This window comes from Coregonus clupeaformis, unplaced genomic scaffold (genome assembly GCF_020615455.1).
Source record: "Coregonus clupeaformis isolate EN_2021a unplaced genomic scaffold, ASM2061545v1 scaf0232, whole genome shotgun sequence".
Classification (NCBI taxonomy): domain Eukaryota; kingdom Metazoa; phylum Chordata; class Actinopteri; order Salmoniformes; family Salmonidae; genus Coregonus; species Coregonus clupeaformis.
The window spans coordinates 62,547-84,491 of record NW_025533687.1 but is presented as its reverse complement, the minus strand read 5'-3'; the positions used below and the strand labels follow the sequence as shown (position 1 = coordinate 84,491).

Genomic DNA, 21,945 nt, shown 5'->3' with positions numbered 1-21,945 from the left:
TTAAATTGAAATTGAGCGAGAGAAAGATAGAGGGAAATATGAGAAAAGGGCCATAGGAGCTGGCTACAGCTCAGTCCATAGAGCAGTAGACTCCACTACTGAATCAGGATAGAACCAGGATAGAACAGGATAGAACCAGGATAGAAAAGGATAGAACCAGGATAGAAAAGGATATAATCAGGATAGAACCAGGATAGAACAGGATGGAATCAGGATAGAACAGGATAGAACCAGGATAGAACAGGATAGAACAGGATAGAACAGGATAGGACAGGACAGAACCAGGATAGAACCAGGATAGAACCAGGATAGAACCAGGATAGAACAGGATAGAACCAGGATAGAAACAGGATAGAACCAGGATAGAAAAGGATAGAACCAGGATAGAACCAGGATAGAACAGGATAGAACCAGGATAGAACAGGATGGAATCAGGATAGAACCAGGATAGAAGTAGGATAGAACCTGGATAGAACAGGATAGAACAGGATAGAACCACGATAGAATCAGGATAGAACAGGATAGAATATGATAGAATCAGGATAGAACAGGACAGAACCAGGATAGAATAGGAAAGAACCAGGGTAGAACCTGGATAGAACAGGATAGAACAGGAGAGAACCAGGATAGAACAGGGTAGAACCAGGATAGAACAGGATAGAACAGGAGAGAACCAGGATAGAACAGGATAGAACCAGGATAGAACAGGAGAGAACCAGGATAGAACCAGGATAGAACAGGATAGAACCAGGATAGAACCAGGATAGAAACAGGATAGAACCAGGATAGAAAAGGATAGAACAAGATAGAACCAGGATAGAACAGGACAGAACCAGGATAGAATAGGAAAGAACCAGGGTAGAACCTGGATAGAACAGGATAGAACAGGAGAGAACCAGGATATAACAGGATAGAACCAGGATAGAACAGGAGAGAACCAGGATAGAACAGGAGAGAACCAGGATAGAACCAGGATAGAACCAGGATAGAACCAGGAGAGAACCAGGATAGAACCAGGATAGAATCAGGATAGAACCAGGATAGAACAGGATGGAACCAGGATGGAACCAGGATAGAACCAGGATAGAACAGGATAGAACAGGACAGAACCAGGATAGAACAGGATAGAACAGGACAGAACCAGGATAGAATAGGAAAGAACCAGGGTAGAACATGGATACAACAGGATAGAACAGGAGAGAACCAGGATAGAACAGGATAGAACCAGGATAGAACAGGAGAGAACCAGGATAGAACAGGATAGAACCAGGATAGAACAGGAGAGAAACAGGATAGAACAGGAGAGAACCAGGATAGAACCAGGATAGAATCAGGATAGAACCAGGATAGAACCAGGATAGAACAAGGATAGAACAAGATAGAACAAGGATAGAACAAGATAGAACCAGGATAGAACAGGACAGAACCAGGATAGAATAGGAAAGAACCAGGATATAAGTAGGATAGAACCTGGATAGAACAGGATAGAATCAGGATAGAACCAGGATAGAATCAGGATAGAACAGGATATAACAGGATAGAACAGGATGGAAATCAGGATAGAACAGGATAGAATCAGGATAGAACCAGGATAGAATCAGGATAGAACCAGGATAGAACAGGATAGAACAGGATGGAATCAGGATAGAACAGGATAGAACCAGGATAGAACAGGATATAACCAGGATATAACATGATAGAACCAGGATGGAACCAGGATAGAACCAGGATAGAACAAGATAGAACCAGGATAGAACAGGACAGAACCAGGATAGAATAGGAAAGAACCAGTGTAGAACCTGGATAGAACAGGAGAGAACCAGGATAGAACAGGATAGAACCAGGATAGAACAGGATAGAACAGGATTGAACAGGATAGAACCAGGATAGAACAGGAGAGAACCAGGATAGAACAGGAGAGAACCAGGATAGAACCAGGATAGAACAGGAGAGAACCAGGAGAGAACCAGGATAGAACAGGATAGAACCAGGATAGAATCAGGATAGAACCAGGATAGAACAGGATGGAATCAGGATAGAACAGGATAGAACCATGATAGAACAGGATAGAACCAGGATAGAACCAGGATAGAATAGGAAAGAACCAGGATAGAAGTAGGATAGAACCTGGATAGAAGTAGGATAGAACAGGATCGAACCAGGATAGAACAGGATCGAACCAGGATAGAACAGGAAAGAACCAGGATAGAACCAGGATAGAACCAGGATAGAACCTGGATAGAACAGGATAGAACAGGATAGAACAGGATAGAACCAGGATAGAACCAGGATAGAACCAGGATAGAACCAGGATAGAACAGGAAAGAACCAGGATAGAACAGGATAGAACATGATAGAACAGGTCAGAACCAGGATAGAATAGGAAAGAACCAGGATAGAAGTAGGATAGAACCTGGATAGAACAGGATAGAACAGGATCGAACCAGGATAGAACAGGATCGAACCAGGATAGAACAGGAAAGAACCAGGATAGAACCAGGATAGAACAGGATAGAACAGGATAGAACAGGATCGAACCAGGATAGAACAGGAAAGAACCAGGATAGAACCAGGATAGAACCTGGATAGAACAGGATAGAACAGGATAGAACCAGGATAGAACAGGATAGAACAGGATAGAACAGAGAAGATTAGGATGAGAACCAGTTCAGGGGTTAGGGGTCGAGGGGTCCAGTTCAGGGGTTAGGGGTCGAGGGGTCCAGCTGTGACTCTCTGTTTGAGGCGGTGGTGACTCCAGTTGGTCCCAGACTCCCTCAGGAGGAACACTTGGAAACAGTCTGGACACAGTCTGGAGTGTCTTCCGCCTGCGGTCAACCACAGACAACCACAGATGGACCCGTTAGTACCCAGTTACTGGTGCTGGAACCACTTTACTAGGCCCCAGGGACCACAGCTGTTAGATGCAATTCTCTCTCTCTCTGTCTCCCTCTCTCCCCCCTCTCTCCACTCTCCCCCCTCTCTCTGTCTCTGTCTCACTCTCTCTCTCCCCTCTCCCCACTCTCTCTCTGTCTCCCTCTCTCCACCCTCTCTCCACTCCCCCCCTCTCTCTCTCTGTCTCACTCTCTCTCTCCCCCCTCTCTCCACTCTCCCCCCCCTCTCTCTCTGTCTCACTCTCTCTCTCCCCCCTCTCTCCCCTCTCCCCCTGTCTCTCTCTCTCTCTCTCTCTCTCTCTCTCTCTCTCTCTCTCTCTCCCCTTTCCACCCTCTCTCTCTCTGTCTCTCTCTCTCTCCCCTCTCCACCCTCTCTGTCTTACTCTCTCTCTCTCTCTCCTGTCCCCACCCTCTCTGTCTCACTCTCTCTCTCTCTCCTGTCCCCCCTCACTCTCTCTCTCTCTCTCTCCCTCTCTCTCTCTGTCTCACTCTCTCTCCTCTCCCCCCTCTCTCTCTCTCTCTCTGTCTCTCTCTCTCTCTCTCTCTTTCTTTCTCTCTCTCTCTCTCTCTCTCTCTCGTCCCTCCTCCCCTCTCTCTCCCTCTCTCACTCTCTCTCCCTCTCTCCCTCTCTCCCCTCACTCTCCCCTCGCAAACATAGAAACAGAACAGAACAGAGGTGTGTGTGTGTGTGTGTGTGTGTGTGTGTGTGTGTGTGTGTTATTGAGGGGCTGCATGGGGTAGCAAAACATCTGTAACAATTAGAAAGAGTTGTAAACAGTGGTTGCTAAGGAAGTGGCTCCCTGTTAAACAACTGGATGTCAGACAGATGGTGATCGGGGTAAGATGCCTCTCAAGGAGGAGGAGGAGGAGGAGGAGGAGGAGGAGGAGGAGGTGGAGGAGGAGAAAATGGAGTAGGACGTGGAGGAGGGAGGAGGGATTAAGTCATAACCGTTGCTACAGATTGCCCCCCTGTTCTCCTGCCCAATCTTCCACCACTACACTATTAGTATTCAGTCAGTCTCTCTGTTCTCCCTACCTTCTACCACTACACTATTAGTATTCAGTCAGTCTCTCTGTTCTCCCTACCTTCTACCACTACACTATTAATATTCAGTCAGTCTCTCTGTTCTCCCTACCTTCTACCACTACACTATTAATATTCAGTCAGTCTCTCTGTTCTACATACCTTCTACCACTACACTATTAGTATTCAGTCAGTCTCTCTGTTCTCCCTACCTTCCACCACTACACTATTAGTATTCAGTCAGTCTCTCTGTTCTCCCTACCTTCTACCACTACACTATTAATATTCAGTCAGTCTCTCTGTTCTCCCTACCTTCTACCACTACACTATTAATATTCAGTCAGTCTCTCTGTTCTCCCTACCTTCTACCACTACACTATTAGTATTCAGTCAGTCTCTCTGTTCTCCATACCTTCTACCACTACACTATTAATATTCAGTCAGTCTCTCTGTTCTCCCTACCTTCTACCACTACACTATTAGTATTCAGTCAGTCTCTCTGTTCTCCCTACCTTCTACCACTACACTATTAGTATTCAGTCAGTCTCTCTGTTCTCCATACCTTCTACCACTACACTATTAGTATTCAGTCAGTCTCTCTGTTCTCCCTACCTTCTACCACTACACTATTAGTATTCAGTCAGTCTCTCTGTTCTCCATACCTTCTACCACTACACTATTAATATTCAGTCAGTCTCTCTGTTCTCCATACCTTCTACCACTACACTATTAATATTCAGTCAGTCTCTCTGTTCTCCATACCTTCTACCACTACACTATTAGTATTCAGTCAGTCTCTCTGTTCTCCATACCTTCTACCACTACACTATTAATATTCAGTCAGTCTCTCTGTTCTCCATACCTTCTACCACTACACTATTAATATTCAGTCAGTCTCTCTGTTCTCCCTACCTTCTACCCAGGGGCGGTGTGTTCAATAGGGCGATATGGGCGACGCACTGCCAAACGGGAAAAGGAAGGGATTTTTTTTCTAATCAATTATATCACGGCAACAGTAGTTATCAGTGTTGTAATCTAGACGTCTGATCTGCCACAGTGCCACTAAATGTCCAATCAGGCTAAAGTCGTGCTTCAAATGGCCCCCCCCCCTTTTGGGGCGATTTCAGTCAGGTTGAAAATCGCCCAGAAGTCTGTCATAGACTCCCATGTAAAATCTATTTTTTTCAAATATCAGAGCTTTCAATACAATCTCTATGGGTTTCTGAGGGCTTGCACTTACGCGCTTTCGTCATACGTAACATAACCATGAACGTAACTAAGAAAAGAGCGGGTAGCAGCGTCAATCAATTCACTATTACTGTCAAAATGGCTAGGCTTCAGTGCAACTCGATTGTGTCTTTGAAAGAAGTTCCTTTTTGTCGGCGAACAAATGAAGATAAATTGGCAACGAAACAATTAGGACCTCCCAGACCAAATTTATAATTCAACAGGTTTCTACTAAAGGGGGGAAGTCCTACACCCGAGGATTTTCCAAAAATTAGTACGAACGAAAAACCTGGCTAGCAGGCTGCGATGTAGCTAATGCAGTCTTCTGCTACCCCCTGCTTACTCTTTCACCCTGAAGGCGGCACGGCAGACAGCACCGCTTGGACAGCGACTGGTGTGTAACGGACATGCACCATCTTTCAGGAAAGATTAAGAAACATGAGCTGTCAAAGACCCACATGGATAGCTGTTTGAGATTGTCTGCTTTGGGGAGAGTGAACATTCCCACTCAACTGGATGAGGGATACAGGCTAGCTGTCCGCCGCCACAACGATGAGGTTAGTGTTGATAATCACAAGTTTACTGGAGAACTGAAACTGACAAGGCTGACAAGATAGGACCCTTTTGTCCACTGTTATTGGATAGGAACAGAACTTATAACCAGCTCCTGACCTAAATAGATCTTAGCACAACATTTTACTCAACATATCATATTCCATATTCACTATAACAAATATATTTACTACGACATTAGCAAGAACCGCCACATCCTCAGCCGGCTAATCCAGTGTGTGAAGTTTTGCGGAGTGTTTGAGTTAGCTTTGCGAGGCAAAGATGAAACTGAGGGCTCCACCAACCCTGGTAAGCCAACACTTTTGAGATCAGTCAATAAATGCTTCTGGTATTGACTTATATGCTGCCCCTGTCTTCATGTTGTTGCTGGACATATCTTTTTTAAAATGTGTGTAGGTCACCTAAATCATCAGAAAAATTGCCCCCCCTGAGAATTTTTTCAGGAGCCGCCACTGCTTCTACCACTACTCTATTAGTATTCAGTCAGTCTCTCTGCTCTCCCTACCTTCTACCACTACACTATTAGTATTCAGTCAGTCTCTCTGTTCTCCATACCTTCTACCACTACACTATTAGTATTCAGTCAGTCTCTCTGTTCTCCCTACCTTCTACCACTACACTATTAGTATTCAGTCAGTCTCTCTGTTCTCCATACCTTCTACCACTACACTATTAGTATTCAGTCAGTCTCTCTGTTCTCCCTACCTTCTACCACTACACTATTAGTATTCAGTCAGTCTCTCTGTTCTCCCTACCTTCTACCACTACACTATTAGTATTCAGTCAGTCTCTCTGTTCTCCCTACCTTCTACCACTACACTATTAATATTCAGTCAGTCTCTCTGTTCTCCATACCTTCCACCACTACACTATTAGTATTCAGTCAGTCTCTCTGTTCTCCCTACCTTCTACCACTACACTATTAATATTCAGTCAGTCTCTCTGTTCTCCCTACCTTCTACCACTACACTATTAATATTCAGTCAGTCTCTCTGTTCTCCATACCTTCTACCACTACACTATTAATATTCAGTCAGTCTCTTTGATCTCCATACCTTCCACCACTACACTATTAATATTCAGTCAGTCTCTCTGTTCTCCATACCTTCTACCACTACACTATTAATATTCAGTCAGTCTCTCTGTTCTCCATACCTTCTACCACTACACTATTCATATTCAGTCAGTCTCTCTGTTCTCCATACCTTCTACCACTACACTATTAATATTCAGTCAGTCTCTCTGTTCTCCATACCTTCTACCACTACACTATTAGTATTCAGTCAGTCTCTCTGTTCTCCATACCTTCCACCACTACACTATTAGTATTCAGTCAGTCTCTCTGTTCTCCATACCTTCCACCACTACACTATTAATATTCAGTCAGTCTCTCTGTTCTCCATACCTTCTACCACTACACTATTAGTATTCAGTCAGTCTCTCTGATCTTTTGATCTTTTTACCTCAGTCCAGAGTGGAAACTGCTAGCTGCACTGTGAGATACCCTCCTTCACCTCACGTAACCTCTCACAGGATAATATTGATGTTAGAATGCAGCGCAGTGTTGGTGGTCAGACACACACACACACACACACACACACACACACACACGCTCACACACACACACACACACACACACACACACGCTCACACACACACACACACACACACACGCTCACACACACACACACACACACACACACACACACAGAGAAAATCATCAAAGGCAACCTTGAGAGTGAGATCATTTCAAAACACATAAAAAGATCCTCGTTGCATATTTATAGACATCTCAGATGTCCATAAACCTAAACAAAAAAATGTCATTTGGAAGTGAGTTGTGGAGATGTCATTTTCATTTACTGGTAAATGAAAAGCATTTTTGGTCTCAGAACATCTGTTGCTTCAAAATGCCCTAAAGGAGAGGTGAGGAGGGGGGAGGAGGAAGGAGGAGAGAGGAGGGGAGAGGAGGAGAAGAGAGGGGGGAGAAGAGAGGAGAGGAGGGAAGGGGAGGGGAGGGGAGGAGGGGAGGGGAGGGAAGAGGGGAGGGGAGAAGAGGGGAGGGGAGAAGAGAAGAGAGGAGGAGAAGAGAGGAGGGAAGGGGAGAGGAGAAGAGAGGAGAGGAGGGGAGAGGAGAAGAGAGGAGGGGAGAGGAGGGGAGAGGAGGGGAGAGGAGAAGAGAGGAGAGGAGAGGAGAGGAGGGGAGAAGAGGGGAGGGGAGAAGAGGGGATAGGAGGGGAGAAGAGAGGAGGGGAGAAGAGAGGAGGGGAGAAGATGGGAGAGGAGAGGAGAGGAGAGGAGGAGAGAGGAGAGGAGGGGAGAGGAGAGGAGAAGAGAGGAGGGGAGAAGAGAGGAGGGGAGAAGAGAGGAGGGGAGAAGAGAGGAGGGGAGAAGATGGGAGAGGAGAGGAGAGGAGAGGAGGAGAGAGGAGAGGAGGGGAGAGGAGAGGAGAGGAGAGGGAGAAGAGAGGAGGGGAGAAGAGAGGAGGGGAGAGGAGAGGAGAGGAGAGGAGAGGAGAGGAGAGGAGAGGAGAGGAGAGGAGAGGAGAGGAGAGGAGAGGAGAGGAGAGGAGAGGAGAGGAGAGGAGAGGAGAGGAGAGGAGAGGAGGGGAGAGGAGAGGAGAGGAGATGCAGGGAGAAGTTTTTTTTTGCTGCTGACAGTCTCACTGCAGCAAAGGGTCTCTTCGTTTCAGCGTTTCATCAAATCTCTGGAAAGAAATGAAAGACTCACTGCAACACCTCGCCTGCATCCCAAATTGCCCCCTGCCGTTTGGGACACATCCCTCTTCTTCTAACCCAGGTGTCCTTCACAGAAACACCTCAGTATCCTGCATTTACTGGACATCAGAGAGAATCATGGGATTTTCACCACTGCCTTATTAGGGTCCTAGGATCTGTTAGTGTGTCTTTGTTATACACACTGGCCTTTATTCTACAACTACAGTGGGGAGAACAAGTATTTGATACACTGCCGATTTTGCAGGTTTTCCTACTTACAAAGCATGTAGAGGTCTGTCATTTTTATCATAGGTATACTTCAACTGTGAGAGACAGAATCTAAAACAAAAATCCAGAAAATCACATTGAATGATTTTTAAGTAATTCATTTGCATTGTATTGCATGACATAAGTATTTGATCACCTACCAACCAGTAAGAATTCCGTCTCTCACAGACCTGTTAGTTTTTCTTTAAGAAGCCCTCCTGTTCTCCACTCATTACCTGTATTAACTGCACCTGTTTGAACTCATTACCTGTATAAAAGACACCTGTCCACACACTCAATCAACCTCTCCACAATGGCCAAGACCAGAGAGCTGTGTAAGGACATCAGGGATACAATTGTAGACCTGCACAAGGCTGGGATGGGCTACAGGACAATAGGCAAGCAGCTTGGTGAGAAGGCAACAACTGTTGCCGCAATTATTAGAAAATGGAAGAAGTTCAAGATGACAGTCAATCACCCTCGGTCTGGGGCTCCATGCAAGATCTCACCTCGTGGGGCATCAATGATCATGAGGAAGGTGAGGGATCAGCCCAGAACTACACGGCAGGACCTGGTCAATGACCTGAAGAGAGCTGGGACCACAGTCTCATAGAAAACCATTAGTAACACACTACGCCGTCATGGATTAAAATCCTGCAGCGCACGCAAGGTCCCCCTGCTCAAGCCAGCGCATGTCCAGGCCCGTCTGAATTTTGCCAATGACCATCTGGATGATCCAGAGGAGGAATGGGAGAAGGTAATGTGGTCTGATGAGACAAAAATTGAGCTTTTTGGTCTAAACTCCACTCGCCGTGTTTGGAGGAAGAAGAAGGATGAGTACAACCCCAAGAACACCATCCCAACCGTGAAGCATGGAGGTGGAAACATCATTCTTTGGGGATGCTTTTCTGCAAAGGGGACAGGACGACTGCACCGTATTGAGGGGAGGATGGATGGGGCCATGTATCGCGAGATCTTGGCCAACAACCTCCTTCCCTCAGTAAGAGCATTGAAGATGGGTCGTGGCTGGGTCTTCCAGCATGACAACGACCCGAAACACACAGCCAGGGCAACTAAGGAGTGGCTCCGTAAGAAGCATCTCAAGGTCCTGGAGTGGCCTAGCCAGTCTCCAGACCTGAACCCAATAGAAAATCTTTGGAGGGAGCTGAAAGTCCGTATTGCCCAGCGACAGCCCCGAAACCTGAAGGATCTGGAGAAGGTCTGTATGGAGGAGTGGGCCAAAATCCCTGCTGCAGTGTGTGCAAACCTGGTCAAGACCTACAGGAAACGTATGATCTCTGTAATTGCAAACAAAGGTTTCTGTACCAAATATTAAGTTCTGCTTTTCTGATGTATCAAATACTTATGTCATGCAATAAAATGCAAATGAATTACTTAAAAATCATACAATGTGATTTTCTGGATTTTTGTTTTAGATTCCGTCTCTCACAGTTGAAGTGTACCTATGATAAAAATTACAGACCTCTACATGCTTTGTAAGTAGGAAAACCTGCAAAATCGGCAGTGTATCAAATACTTGTTCTCCCCACTGTATGTGGATGGAAATACACTACCAGTCGAAAGTTTGGACACACCTACTCATTCAAGGGTTTTTCTTTATTTTTACTATTTTTTACATTGTAGAATAATAGTGAAGACATCAAACCTATGAAATAACACATATGGAATCATGTAGTAATAAAGAAAAGTGTTAAACAAATCAAAATATATTTTATATATGAGATTCTTCAAATTACCAGCCTTTGCCTTGATGACAGCTTTGCACACTCTTGGCATTCTCTCAACCAGCTTCATGAGGTAGTCACCTGGAATTCATTTTAATTAACAGGTGTGCCTTGTTAAAAGTTAATTTGTGGAATTTCTTTCCTTCTTAATGCGTTTGAGCCAATCAGTTGTGTTGGGTTGGTATACAGAAGATAGCCCTATTTGGTAAAATACCAAGTCCATATTATGGCAAGAACAGCTCAAATAAGCAAAGAGAAACAACAGTCCATCATTACTTTAAGACATGAAGGTCAGTCAATACGGAACATTTCAAGAACTTTGAAAGTTTCTTCAATTGCAGTCGCAAAAACCATCAAGCGCTATGATGAAACTGGCTCATGAGGACCGCCACAGGAATGGAAGACACAGAGTTACCTCTGCTGCAGAGGATAAGTTCATTAGAGTTACCAGCCTCAGAAATTGCAGCCCAAATAAATGCTTCACAGACTTCAAGTAACAGACACATCTCAACATCAACTGTTCAGAGGAGACTGTGTGAATCAGGCCTTCATGGTCGAATTGCTGCAAAGAAAGCACTACTAAAGATACTTTCTTTGGCCAAGAAACACAAGCAATGGACATTAGACAGGTGGAAATTTGTCCTTTGGTCTGGAATCCAAATTGGAGATTTTTGGTTCCAACCGCCGTGGCTTTGTGAGACATGGTGTGGGTGAACAGATGATCTACGCATCTGTATTTCCCACCGTAAAGCATGGAGGAGGAGGTGTTATGGTGTGGGGGTGCTTTGCTGGTGACACTGTCTGTGATTTATTTAGAATTCAAGGCACACTTAACCAGCATGGCTACCACAGCATTCTGCAGTGATAATCCATCCCATCTGGTTTGGGCTTAGTGGGACTATCATTTGTTTTTCAACAGGACAATGACCCAACACACCTCCAGGCTGTGTAAGGGCTATTTGACCAAGAAGGAGAGTGATGGAGTGCTGCATCAGATGACCTGGCCTCCACAATCCCACGACCTCAACCCAATTGAGATGGTTTGGGATGAGTCGGACGGCAGAGTGAAGGAAAAGCAGCCAACAAGTGCTCAGCATATGTGGGAACTCCTTCAAGACTGTTGGAAAAGCATTCCAGGTGAAGCTGGTTGAGAAAATGCCAAGAGCTGTCATCAAGGCAAATGGTGGCTATTTGAAGAATCTTAAATATATTTTGATTTGTTTAACACTTTTTGGTTACTACATGATTCCATATGTGTTATTTCATAGTTTTGATGTCTTCACTATTATTCTACAATGTAGAAAATAGTAAAAATAAAGAAAAACCCTTGAATGAGTAGGTGTGTCCAAACTTTTGTTTGGATCATAAAAGTGGTATTATGGTAGAGCAGTGAGTCATGTCATATTGACTGCTGTTACCATGTTCACTCCTGACACCCGTGTAGCCTAATAGAGGTCTCTCATCAGCATCACAAACAAATGGCCTCAAGACTGTTAGGCAGACCATCAGCACGTTCCGGATCATTCCCCAGGGAACCATTATGGGTGGAGCTTGGAACATGTTTCTGAGTCCATGTGTACCCAGCTCAGACAGACTGTGTGGCTCAGTTGATGTGGCCCGTCTTTCACATACACTGTGTCTGTGACTGTGGCTTGCTTGATGTGGTGTCTCTCTCTTGTTGAGTCTGTGTGTTTGTTTCATTGAATTGTAAAATGCTCTGAACTCCAGCGTGTTTGACGGCAGCAAGGCATGAACATTCATTGTGGAGGGGATAGAGGAGACAGAGGGGATAGAGGAGACAGAGGGGATAGAGGAGATAGAGGAGACAGAGGAGACAGAGGGGATAGAGGAGACAGAGGGGATGGAGGAGACAGAGGAGACAGAGGAGACAGAGGGGATTGAGGGGATAGAGGGGATAGAGGAGACAGAGGGGATGGAGGAGACAGAGGAGACAGAGGAGACAGAGGGGATAGAGGAGACAGAGGAGACAGAGGAGACAGAGGGGATAGAGGGGATAGAGGAGACAGAGGGGATGGAGGAGGCAGAGGGGATGGAGGAGACAGAGGAGACAGAGGGGATAGAGGGGATAGAGGAGACAGAGGAGACAGAGGGGATGGAGGAGATAGAGGAGACAGAGGGGATAGAGGAGACAGAGACGATAGAGGAGATAGAGGAGATAGAGGAGACAGAGGATACAGAGGAGATGGAGGGGATAGAGGGGATGAAGGGGATAGAGGAGATAGAGAAGATGGAGGATATAGAGGAGATGGAGGGGATAGAGGGGATAGAGGAGACAGAGGAGACAGAGGAGACAGAGGGGATAGAGGAGACAGAGGGGATAGAGGAGATAGAGGAGACAGAGGAGACAGAGGGGAAGGTGGGGACAGAGGAGATGGAGGAGATGGAGGGGATAGAGGAGATAGAGGAGATGGAGGAGACAGAGAAGACAGAGGAGACAGAGGAGACAGAGGAGATAGAGGAGATGGAGGGGATGGAGGGGACAGAGGAGACAGAGGAGACAGAGGGGATAGAGGAGACAGAGGAGACAGAGGGGATAGAGGGGATAGAGGAGACAGAGACGATAGAGGAGATAGAGGGGATGGAGGAGACAGAGGAGACAGAGGGGAAAGAGGGGATAGAGGAGACAGAGGGGATAGAGGGGATAGAGGAGACAGAGGAGACAGAGGGGATGGAGGAGATAGAGGAGACAGAGGGGATAGAGGAGACAGAGACGATAGAGGAGATAGAGGAGATAGAGGAGATAGAGGAGACAGAGGATACAGAGGAGACAGAGGAGATAGAGGAGATGGAGGGGATAGAGGGGATGAAGGGGATAGAGGAGATAGAGAAGATGGAGGATACAGAGGAGATAGAGGAGAGGGAGGGGATAGAGGGGATAGAGGAGACAGAGGAGACAGAGGGGATAGAGGAAAAAGAGGGGATAGAGGAGATAGAGGAGACAGAGGAGACAGAGGGGAAGGTGGGGACAGAGGAGATGGAAGAGATGGAGGGGATAGAGGAGATAGAGGAGATAGAGGAGATAGAGGAGATGGAGGGGATGGAGGGGATAGAGTAGACAGAGGAGACAGAGGAGACAAGAGGAGATAGATGAAACAGAGGGGATAGAGGAGATAGAGGGGATAGAGGAGATAGAGGAGATAGAGGGGATAGAGAAGATAGAGGGGATAGAGGGGATATAGGAGATGGAGGGGATAGAGGAGGTATAGGTGATGGAGGGGATAGAGGAGATAGAGGGGATAGAGGAGATGGAGGGGATAGAAAGAGATGGAGAGGATAGAGTGAATGAAGGGGATAGAGGGCATAGAGGAGATGGATGAGATTGAAGAGATAGAGGAGATAGAGGCGATAGAGGAGATAGAGGAGATGGAGGGGATGAAGGGGATGGATGAGACAGAGGAGACAGAGGAGATAGAGGAGACAGAGGGGATAGAGGAGACAGAGGGGATAGAGGAGACAGAGGGGATAGAGGAGACAGAGGGGATAGAGGAAATAGAGGGGATAGATGAGATAGAGGAGATAGAGGAGATAGAGGAGACAGAGGGGATAGAGGAGACAGAGACGATAGAGGAGATAGAGGGCATAGAGGAGATAGAGGGGATAGAGGAGATGGAGGAGATGGAGGAGATGGAGGAGATGGAGGAGATGGAGGAGATAGAGGAGATTGAGGGGATGGAGGGGATGAAGAGGATGGATGAGATAGAGGGGATAGAGTAGATAGAGGAGACAGAGGAGATAGAGGAGACAGAGGATATAGAGGAGATAGAGGAGATGGAGGATACAGAGGAGATAGAGGAGATGGAGGGGATGGAGGAGATGGAGGGGATGGAGGGGATGGAGGGGATGGAGGAGATGGAGGGGATAGAGGAGATGGAGGGGATAGAGGAGATGGAGGGGATAGAGGAGATGGAGGGGATAGAGGGGATAGAGGAGATAGAGGGGATAGAGGAGATATAGGTGATGGAGGGGATAGAGGAGATAGAGGGGATAGAGGAGATGGAGGGGATAGAAAGAGATGGAGGGGATAGAGGGGATGAAGGGGATAGAGGGGATAGAGGAGATAGAGGAGACAGAGGGGACAGAGGAGACAGAGGGGATAGAGGAGATAGAGGGGATAGAGGAGATAGAGGAGATGGAGGGGATGGAGGGGATAGAGGAGATGGAGGGGACAGAGGGGATAGAGGAGATAGAGGGGATAGAGGGGATAGAGGAGATAGAGGGGATAGAGGAGACAGAGGGGACAGAGGGGATAGAGGAGATAGAGGGGATAGAGGAGATAGAGGGGATAGAGGAGACAGAAGGGACAGAGGGGATAGAGGAGATAGAGGGGATAGAGGAGATGGAGGGGATGGAGGGGATGGAGGGGATAGAGGGGATGGAGGAGATAGAGGGGATAGAGGGAATGGAGGAGATAGAGGGGATGGAGGAGATAGAGGGGATAGAGGGAATGGAGGAGATAGAGGGGATGGAGGAGATAGAGGGGATAGAGGAGATAGAGGGGACAGAGGGGATAGAGGAGATAGAGGGGACAGAGGGGATAGAGGAGATGGAGGGGATAGAGGAGATGGAGGGGATAGAGGAGATGGAGGGGATAGAGGAGATAGAGGAGATAGAGGGGATAGAGGAGATGGAGGGGATGGAGGGGATAGAGGAGATGGAGGGGATGGAGGGGATAGAGGAGATAGAGGAGATAGAAGGGATGGAGGATACAGAGGAGATAGAGGAGATGGAGGATACAGAGGATAGAGGGGATGGAGGAGATAGAGGGGATAGAGGAGACAGAGGGGATAGAGGGGATAGAGGGGATGGAGGGGATAGAGGAGACAGAGGGGATAGAGGAGACGGAGGGGATGGAGGGGATAGAGGAGATAGAGGGGATAGAGGAGATAGAAGGGATGGAGGATACAGAGGAGATAGAGGAGATGGAGGATACAGAGGATAGAGGGGATAGAGGAGACAGAGGGGATAGAGGAGACAGAGGGGATAGAGGGGATAGAGGAGATGGAGGGGATGGAGGGGATAGAGGAGACAGGGGGGATAGAGGAGATATAGGGGATGGAGGGGATAGAGGAGATATAGGGGATAGAGGAGATATAGGGGATAGAGGAGATATAGGGGAGATGGAGGGGATAGAGGGGATAGAGGAGATGGAGGGGATAGAAAGAGATGGAGGGGATAGAGGAGATGGAGGGGATAGAAAGAGATAGAGTAGACAGAGGGGATAGAGGAGATAGAGGGGATAGAGGAGATAGAGGAGATGGAGGGGATGGAGGGGATAGAGGAGATGGAGGGGACAGAGGGGATAGAGGAGATAGAGGGGATAGAGGGGATAGAGGGGATAGAGGAGATAGAGGGGATAGAGGAGACAGAGGGGACAGAGGGGATAGAGGAGATAGAGGGGATAGAGGGGACAGAGGGGATAGAGGAGATAGAGGGGATAGAGGGGATAGAGGGGATAGAGGAGACAGAGGGGACAGAGGGGATAGAGGAGATAGAGGGGATAGAGGGGATAGAGGGGATAGAGGAGATAGAGGGGATAGAGGAGATGGAGGGGATGGAGGGGATGGAGGGGATAGAGGGGATGGAGGAGATAGAGGGAATGGAGGAGATAGAGGAGATAGAGGGGATAGAGGAGATGGATGGGATAGAGGAGATAGAGGGGACAGAGGGGATAGAGGAGATGGAGGGGATAGAAAGAGATGGAGGATGGAGGGATGATAATTAATGAATTGAGGGGATAGAGGAGATAGAGGGGATAGAGGAGATAGAAGGGATGGAGGATACAGAGGAGATAGAGGAGATGGAGGATACAGAGGATAGAGGGGATGGAGGAGATAGAGGGGATAGAGGAGACAGAGGGGATAGAGGGGATAGAGGAGATGGAGGGGATGGAGGGGATAGAGGAGACAGAGGGGATAGAGGAGACGGAGGATAGAGGGGATGGAGTAGATGGAGGGGATGGAGGGGATAGAGGAGATAGAGGAGATAGAGGGGATAGAGGAGATGGAGGGGATGGAGGGGATAGAGGAGATAGAGGGGATAGAGGAGATAGAAGGGATGGAGGATACAGAGGAGATAGAGGAGATGGAGGATACAGAGGATAGAGGGGATGGAGGAGATAGAGGGGATAGAGGAGACAGAGGGGATAGAGGGGATAGAGGAGATGGAGGGGATGGAGGGGATAGAGGAGACAGAGGGGATAGAGGATACGGAGGGGATGGAGGGGATAGAGGAGATATAGGGGATAGAGGAGATATAGGGGAGATGGAGGGGATAGAGGGGATAGAGGAGATGGAGGGGATAGAGGAGATGGAGGGGATAGAGGAGATGGAGGGGATAGAGGAGATGGAGGGGATAGAGGAGATGGAGGGGGTAGAGGGGATAGAGGAGATGGAGGGGATAGAGGGATAGAGGAGATGGAGGGGATAGAGGAGATGGAGGGGATAGAGGAGATGGAGGGTAGAGGGGATAGAGGAGATGGAGGGATGGAGGGATGGAGGGATAGAGGAGATGGAGGGGATAGAGGAGATGGAGGGGATAGAGGAGATGGAGGGGATAGAGGGGACAGAGGAGATGGAGGGGATAGAAAGAGATGGAGGGGATGGAGGGGATAGAGGGGATAGAGGGGATGAAGGGGATAGAGGGGATAGAGGAGATGGAGGGGATTGAGGGGATAGAGGAGATAGAGGGGATAGAGGAGATAGAAGGGATGGAGGATACAGAGGAGATAGAGGAGATGGAGGATACAGAGGATAGAGGGGATGGAGGAGATAGAGGGGATAGAGGAGACAGAGGGGATAGAGGGGATAGAGGAGATGGAGGGGATGGAGGGGATAGAGGAGACAGAGGGGATAGAGGAGACGGAGGATAGAGGGGATGGAGGAGATGGAGGGGATGGAGGGGATAGAGGAGATAGAGGAGATAGAGGGGATAGAGGAGATGGAGGGGATGGAGGGGATAGAGGAGATAGAGGGGATAGAGGAGATAGAAGGGATGGAGGATACAGAGGAGATAGAGGAGATGGAGGATACAGAGGATAGAGGTGATGGAGGAGATAGAGGGGATAGAGGAGACAGAGGGGATAGAGGGGATAGAGGAGATGGAGGGGATGGAGGGGATAGAGGAGACAGAGGGGATAGAGGATACGGAGGGGATGGAGGGGATAGAGGAGATATAGGGGATAGAGGAGATATAGGGGATAGAGGAGATATAGGGGAGATGGAGGGGATAGAGGGGATAGAGGAGATGGAGGGGATAGAGGAGATGGAGGGGATAGAGGAGATGGAGGGGATAGAGGAGATGGAGGGGATAGAGGAGATGGAGGGGATAGAGGAGATGGAGGGGGTAGAGGGGATAGAGGAGATGGAGGGGATAGAGGGGATAGAGGAGATGGAGGGGATAGAGGAGATGGAGGGGATAGAGGAGATGGAGGGGGTAGAGGGGATAGAGGAGATGGAGGGGATGGAGGGGATGGAGGGGATAGAGGAGATGGAGGGGATAGAGGAGATGGAGGGGATAGAGGAGATGGAGGGGATAGAGGGGACAGAGGAGATGGAGGGGATAGAGGAGACAGAGGGGAAGGTGGGGACAGAACTGTGATTGAGTAAGTCAGTCAGGTGTGACGTTGGAATGTAACTCTGTCTATACTTCCAGCTGTTATGATTGGTGGACTGGCTCCCGCAGGATGGGCACTCTTCTCCAGTCACACATCCCAACGCTGTCACATCAGGCCTCAGGAGGGTCTGTCTGTCCAACGGGAGCTTTGTCATGCAAGCTGAACACACACAGGCAGGCAGACACACACACACACACAAACAAATACGCAGGTGTAACAGTGTTGCTTCCGTCCCTCTACCTTACCCCAGCCTGGGCTCGAACCAGGGACCCTCTGAACACATCAACAACTGCCTCCCACTAAGCATCGTTACCTATCGCTCCACAAAAGCCACGGCCCTTGCAGAGCAAGGTAAACAACTACTTCAAGGTCTCAGAGCGAGTGATGTCACCGATTGAAATGCTATTAGCACGCATCGCTAACTAGCTAGTCATTTCACACAGTTTACACAGGCACATGCACACACACACACACACACACACACACACACAACACACAAATACACCTACACTGCTTTAGATTCTATGGGCAGTAAGGAACCACATACTTTGCATTTACAGGCACACACACACACTCACGTACATACACACACCAGCAGGCACACACACGATCTCTCTCCGCACACACACAAACACACACACTCTCTCACGTACACCACATGGCCATCCAGCATTACAGTCTATTACCAGAGCAGAGCTCCATAAAGCAGTATGAGGTCTGGAAAACAGGTTTTGTCAGACAGAGCCCAGGGCAAACACACACACACACTGTTTGGTTTACCTGTGGAGCAGAACAGAGCAGCAGACCACCCTCTCCTCTCTGTCCCCCGCTCCAAACACAGTGTAAAAAAATCCCTGGATTTATGGGTTGAACAACCTATTCCCCTTTCTTCTTCTCTAGATTTATGGGTCAACCTATTCCTCTTTCTTCTTCTCTAGATTTATGGGTTGAACAACCTATTCCTCTTTCTTCTTCTCTAGATTTATGGGTTGAACATCCTATTCCTCTTTCTTCTTCTCTAGATTTATGGGTTGAACAACCTATTCCTCTTTCTTCTTCTCTAGATTTATGGGTTGAACAACCTATTCCTCTTTCTTCTTCTCTAGATTTATGGGTCAACCCTGGCGAGGGAACAACTTTTTATGAGCTTTTGTCTTAAAATCCTCCTCTTCTCTCTCTCGCTAGTATGTTGTTCACACAGTGATGCAACTCATTAGGGAGGCTGTTCAGCTCTAGTGGTTAATTGATAAATTAATTGATTTTGTGATTATCGCTCACTAGAACTGATTATAATCTGACTGATAAGGATGAACTCTTAAACCTGTTTTCTCTCTGTCTCCCCTGCTCTCTTTCCTTCTCCTTTCCCTCTCTCTCTCTCTCTCTCTCTCTCTCTCTCTCTCTCTCTCTCTCTCTCTCTCTCTCTCTCTCTCTCTCTCTCTCTCTCTCTCTCTCTCTCTCTCTCTCTCTGTCTCTGTCTCTGTCTCTCTCTCTCTCTCTCTCTGTCTGTCTGTCTGTCTGTCTCTGGCCCTCTGCTCCTCTCTAACCTCTTAGTGTGTGTTTCTTTCAGAGGGGTTGGGATAAAACAGACGACACATTTCCCTTCAACGTTTGTGCATATCTTCATCTTCTTCTTTTTCACCTCCTCAAGCCACCCTCCCCAGGTATCCATTCCCTACTGTATTCAGTAGCTCTCCTCTCTCCTCTTCAGGTACCCATTCCCTGCAGTATTTAGTAGCTCTCCTCTTCAGGTACCTGTTCCCTGCAGTATTCAGTAGCTCTCCTCTCTCCTCTTCAGGTATCCATTCCCTACAGTATTCAGCTCCTGTAGCATAAAGGATCTGGCTGCCAGTCTGGAGAAGGGAGTGGGGATGTGTCTGTTCAACATGCCTGAGGTCAAGGTGCTCTACGGGGGACAGAAGTGTGGCAACGGATACGTGGAGGAAGGAGAGGAGTGTGACTGTGGAGAACTGGAGGTAGGAAGTAGTCCTGTGATGCCATGGTAGGGATGCAATGGGATGGGACACATTAATACCCTTTTAACACTACTGTCCTGAGCCAAGCTGAACCAAAGCACTATTGTCCTGAGCCAAGCTGAACCAAACCACTACTGTCCTGAGCCAAGCTGAACCAAACCACTACTGTCCTGAGCCAAGCTGAACCAAACCACTACTGTCCTGAGCCAAGCTGAACCAAACCACTACTATCCTGAGCCAAGCTGAACCAAACCAAGCTGTTCTGAGAGGAGTGGAGCTAGGAAGTGGTCTAACACTACCAAGGCCAATGGATTGGGACAGAGATAGAATGGGACAGGGATGGATTGGGACAGGGATAGAATGGGACAGGGATGGATTGGGACAGGGATGGATTGGGACAGGGATAGAATGGGACAGGGATGGATTGGGACAGGGATGGATTGGGACAGGGATGGATTGGGACAGGGATGGATTGGGACAGGGATAGAATGGGACAGGGATGGATTGGGACAGGGATGGATTGGGACAGGGATAGAATGGGACAGGGATGGATTGGGACAGGGATAGAATGGGACAGGGATGGATTGGGACAGGGATGGATTGGGACAGGGATAGAATGGGACAGGGATGGATTGGGACAGGGATGGATTGGGACAGGGATAGAATGGGACAGGGATGGGTTGGGACAGGGATAGAATGGGACAGGGATAGCATGGGACAGGGATAGAATGGGACAGGGATAGAATGGGACAGGGATGGATTGGGACAGGGAAGGATTGGGACAGGGATAGAATGGGACAGGGATAGCATGGGACAGGGATAGAATGGGACAGGGATGGATTGGGACAGGGATAGAATGGGACAGGGATGGATTGGGACAGGGATAGAATGGGACAGGGATGGATTGGGATAGGGAAGAATGGGACAGGGATGGATTGGGACAGGGATGGTTTGGGACAGGTATAGAATGGGACAGGGATGGATTGGGACAGGGATGGTTTGGGACAGGGATAGAATGGGACAGGGATAGAATGGGACAGGGATGGATTGGGACAGGGAAGAATGGGACAGGGATAGAATGGGACAGGGATGGTTTGGGACAGGGATGGATTGGGACAGGGAAGAATGGGACAGGGATGGATTGGGACAGGGATAAAATGGGACAGGGATGGATTGGGACAGGGATGGATTGGGACAGGGATGGTTTGGGACAGGGATAGAATGGGACAGGGATAGAATGGGACAGGGATAGAATGGGACAGAGATGGTTTGGGACAGGGATGGATTGGGACAGGGATGGATTGGGACAGGGATGGAATGGGACAGGGATGGAATGGGACAGGGATGGAATGGGACAGGGATGGTTTGGGACAGGGATGGATTGGGACAGGGAAGAATGGGACAGGGATAGAATGGGACAGGGATGGTTTGGGACAGGGATGGATTGGGACAGGGATGGATTGGGACAGGGATGGAATGGGACAGGGATGGAATGGGACAGGGATGGAATGGGACAGGGATAGAATGGGACAGAGATGGATGGGACAGGTGTTGGCTACACTAGTTCATTTAGCAAACAAGATTTGCTTAGATTTCCGTGGCATTATTTTATAATATTTTATAGTATGAAGAATACAATTGAACATACCTGAATGAAATAGAAAGGATATTTTCTCCAAACGATTTGAGGGAGTGCGCACATGCGGCTATTCTGTGTTGAGCGGTTAACAAAGAAACAGGTCCTCCTATATGCTTAATTTAGAGTTTATTTATGCAACTTTAGTTGTGATATAAGCGTTGGGCTATATGTTTTGATTTTTAATACATTCTATGGCTGCATGATGCTACTCTAATGATGATTTGAAAAAAAGTCACATGAAGGGCATGAGCTCTGC

At 47.9% G+C, this 21,945-nt stretch overlaps 1 protein-coding gene across 1 annotated transcript in view; it reads left to right on the top strand.

The window, feature by feature from the left end:
- The window catches only part of LOC121572624 (disintegrin and metalloproteinase domain-containing protein 12-like), a gene marked incomplete at its 3' end in the record, with an annotated part of 147,567 nt that overhangs the window by 118,179 nt on the left and 7,443 nt on the right, over positions 1–21,945 (top strand). The window contains exon 12 of the mRNA XM_045214301.1: positions 19,873–20,050. Coding sequence (XP_045070236.1) covers positions 19,873–20,050 — 178 coding nt within the window. The remainder of the gene's footprint in view (positions 1–19,872; positions 20,051–21,945) is intronic.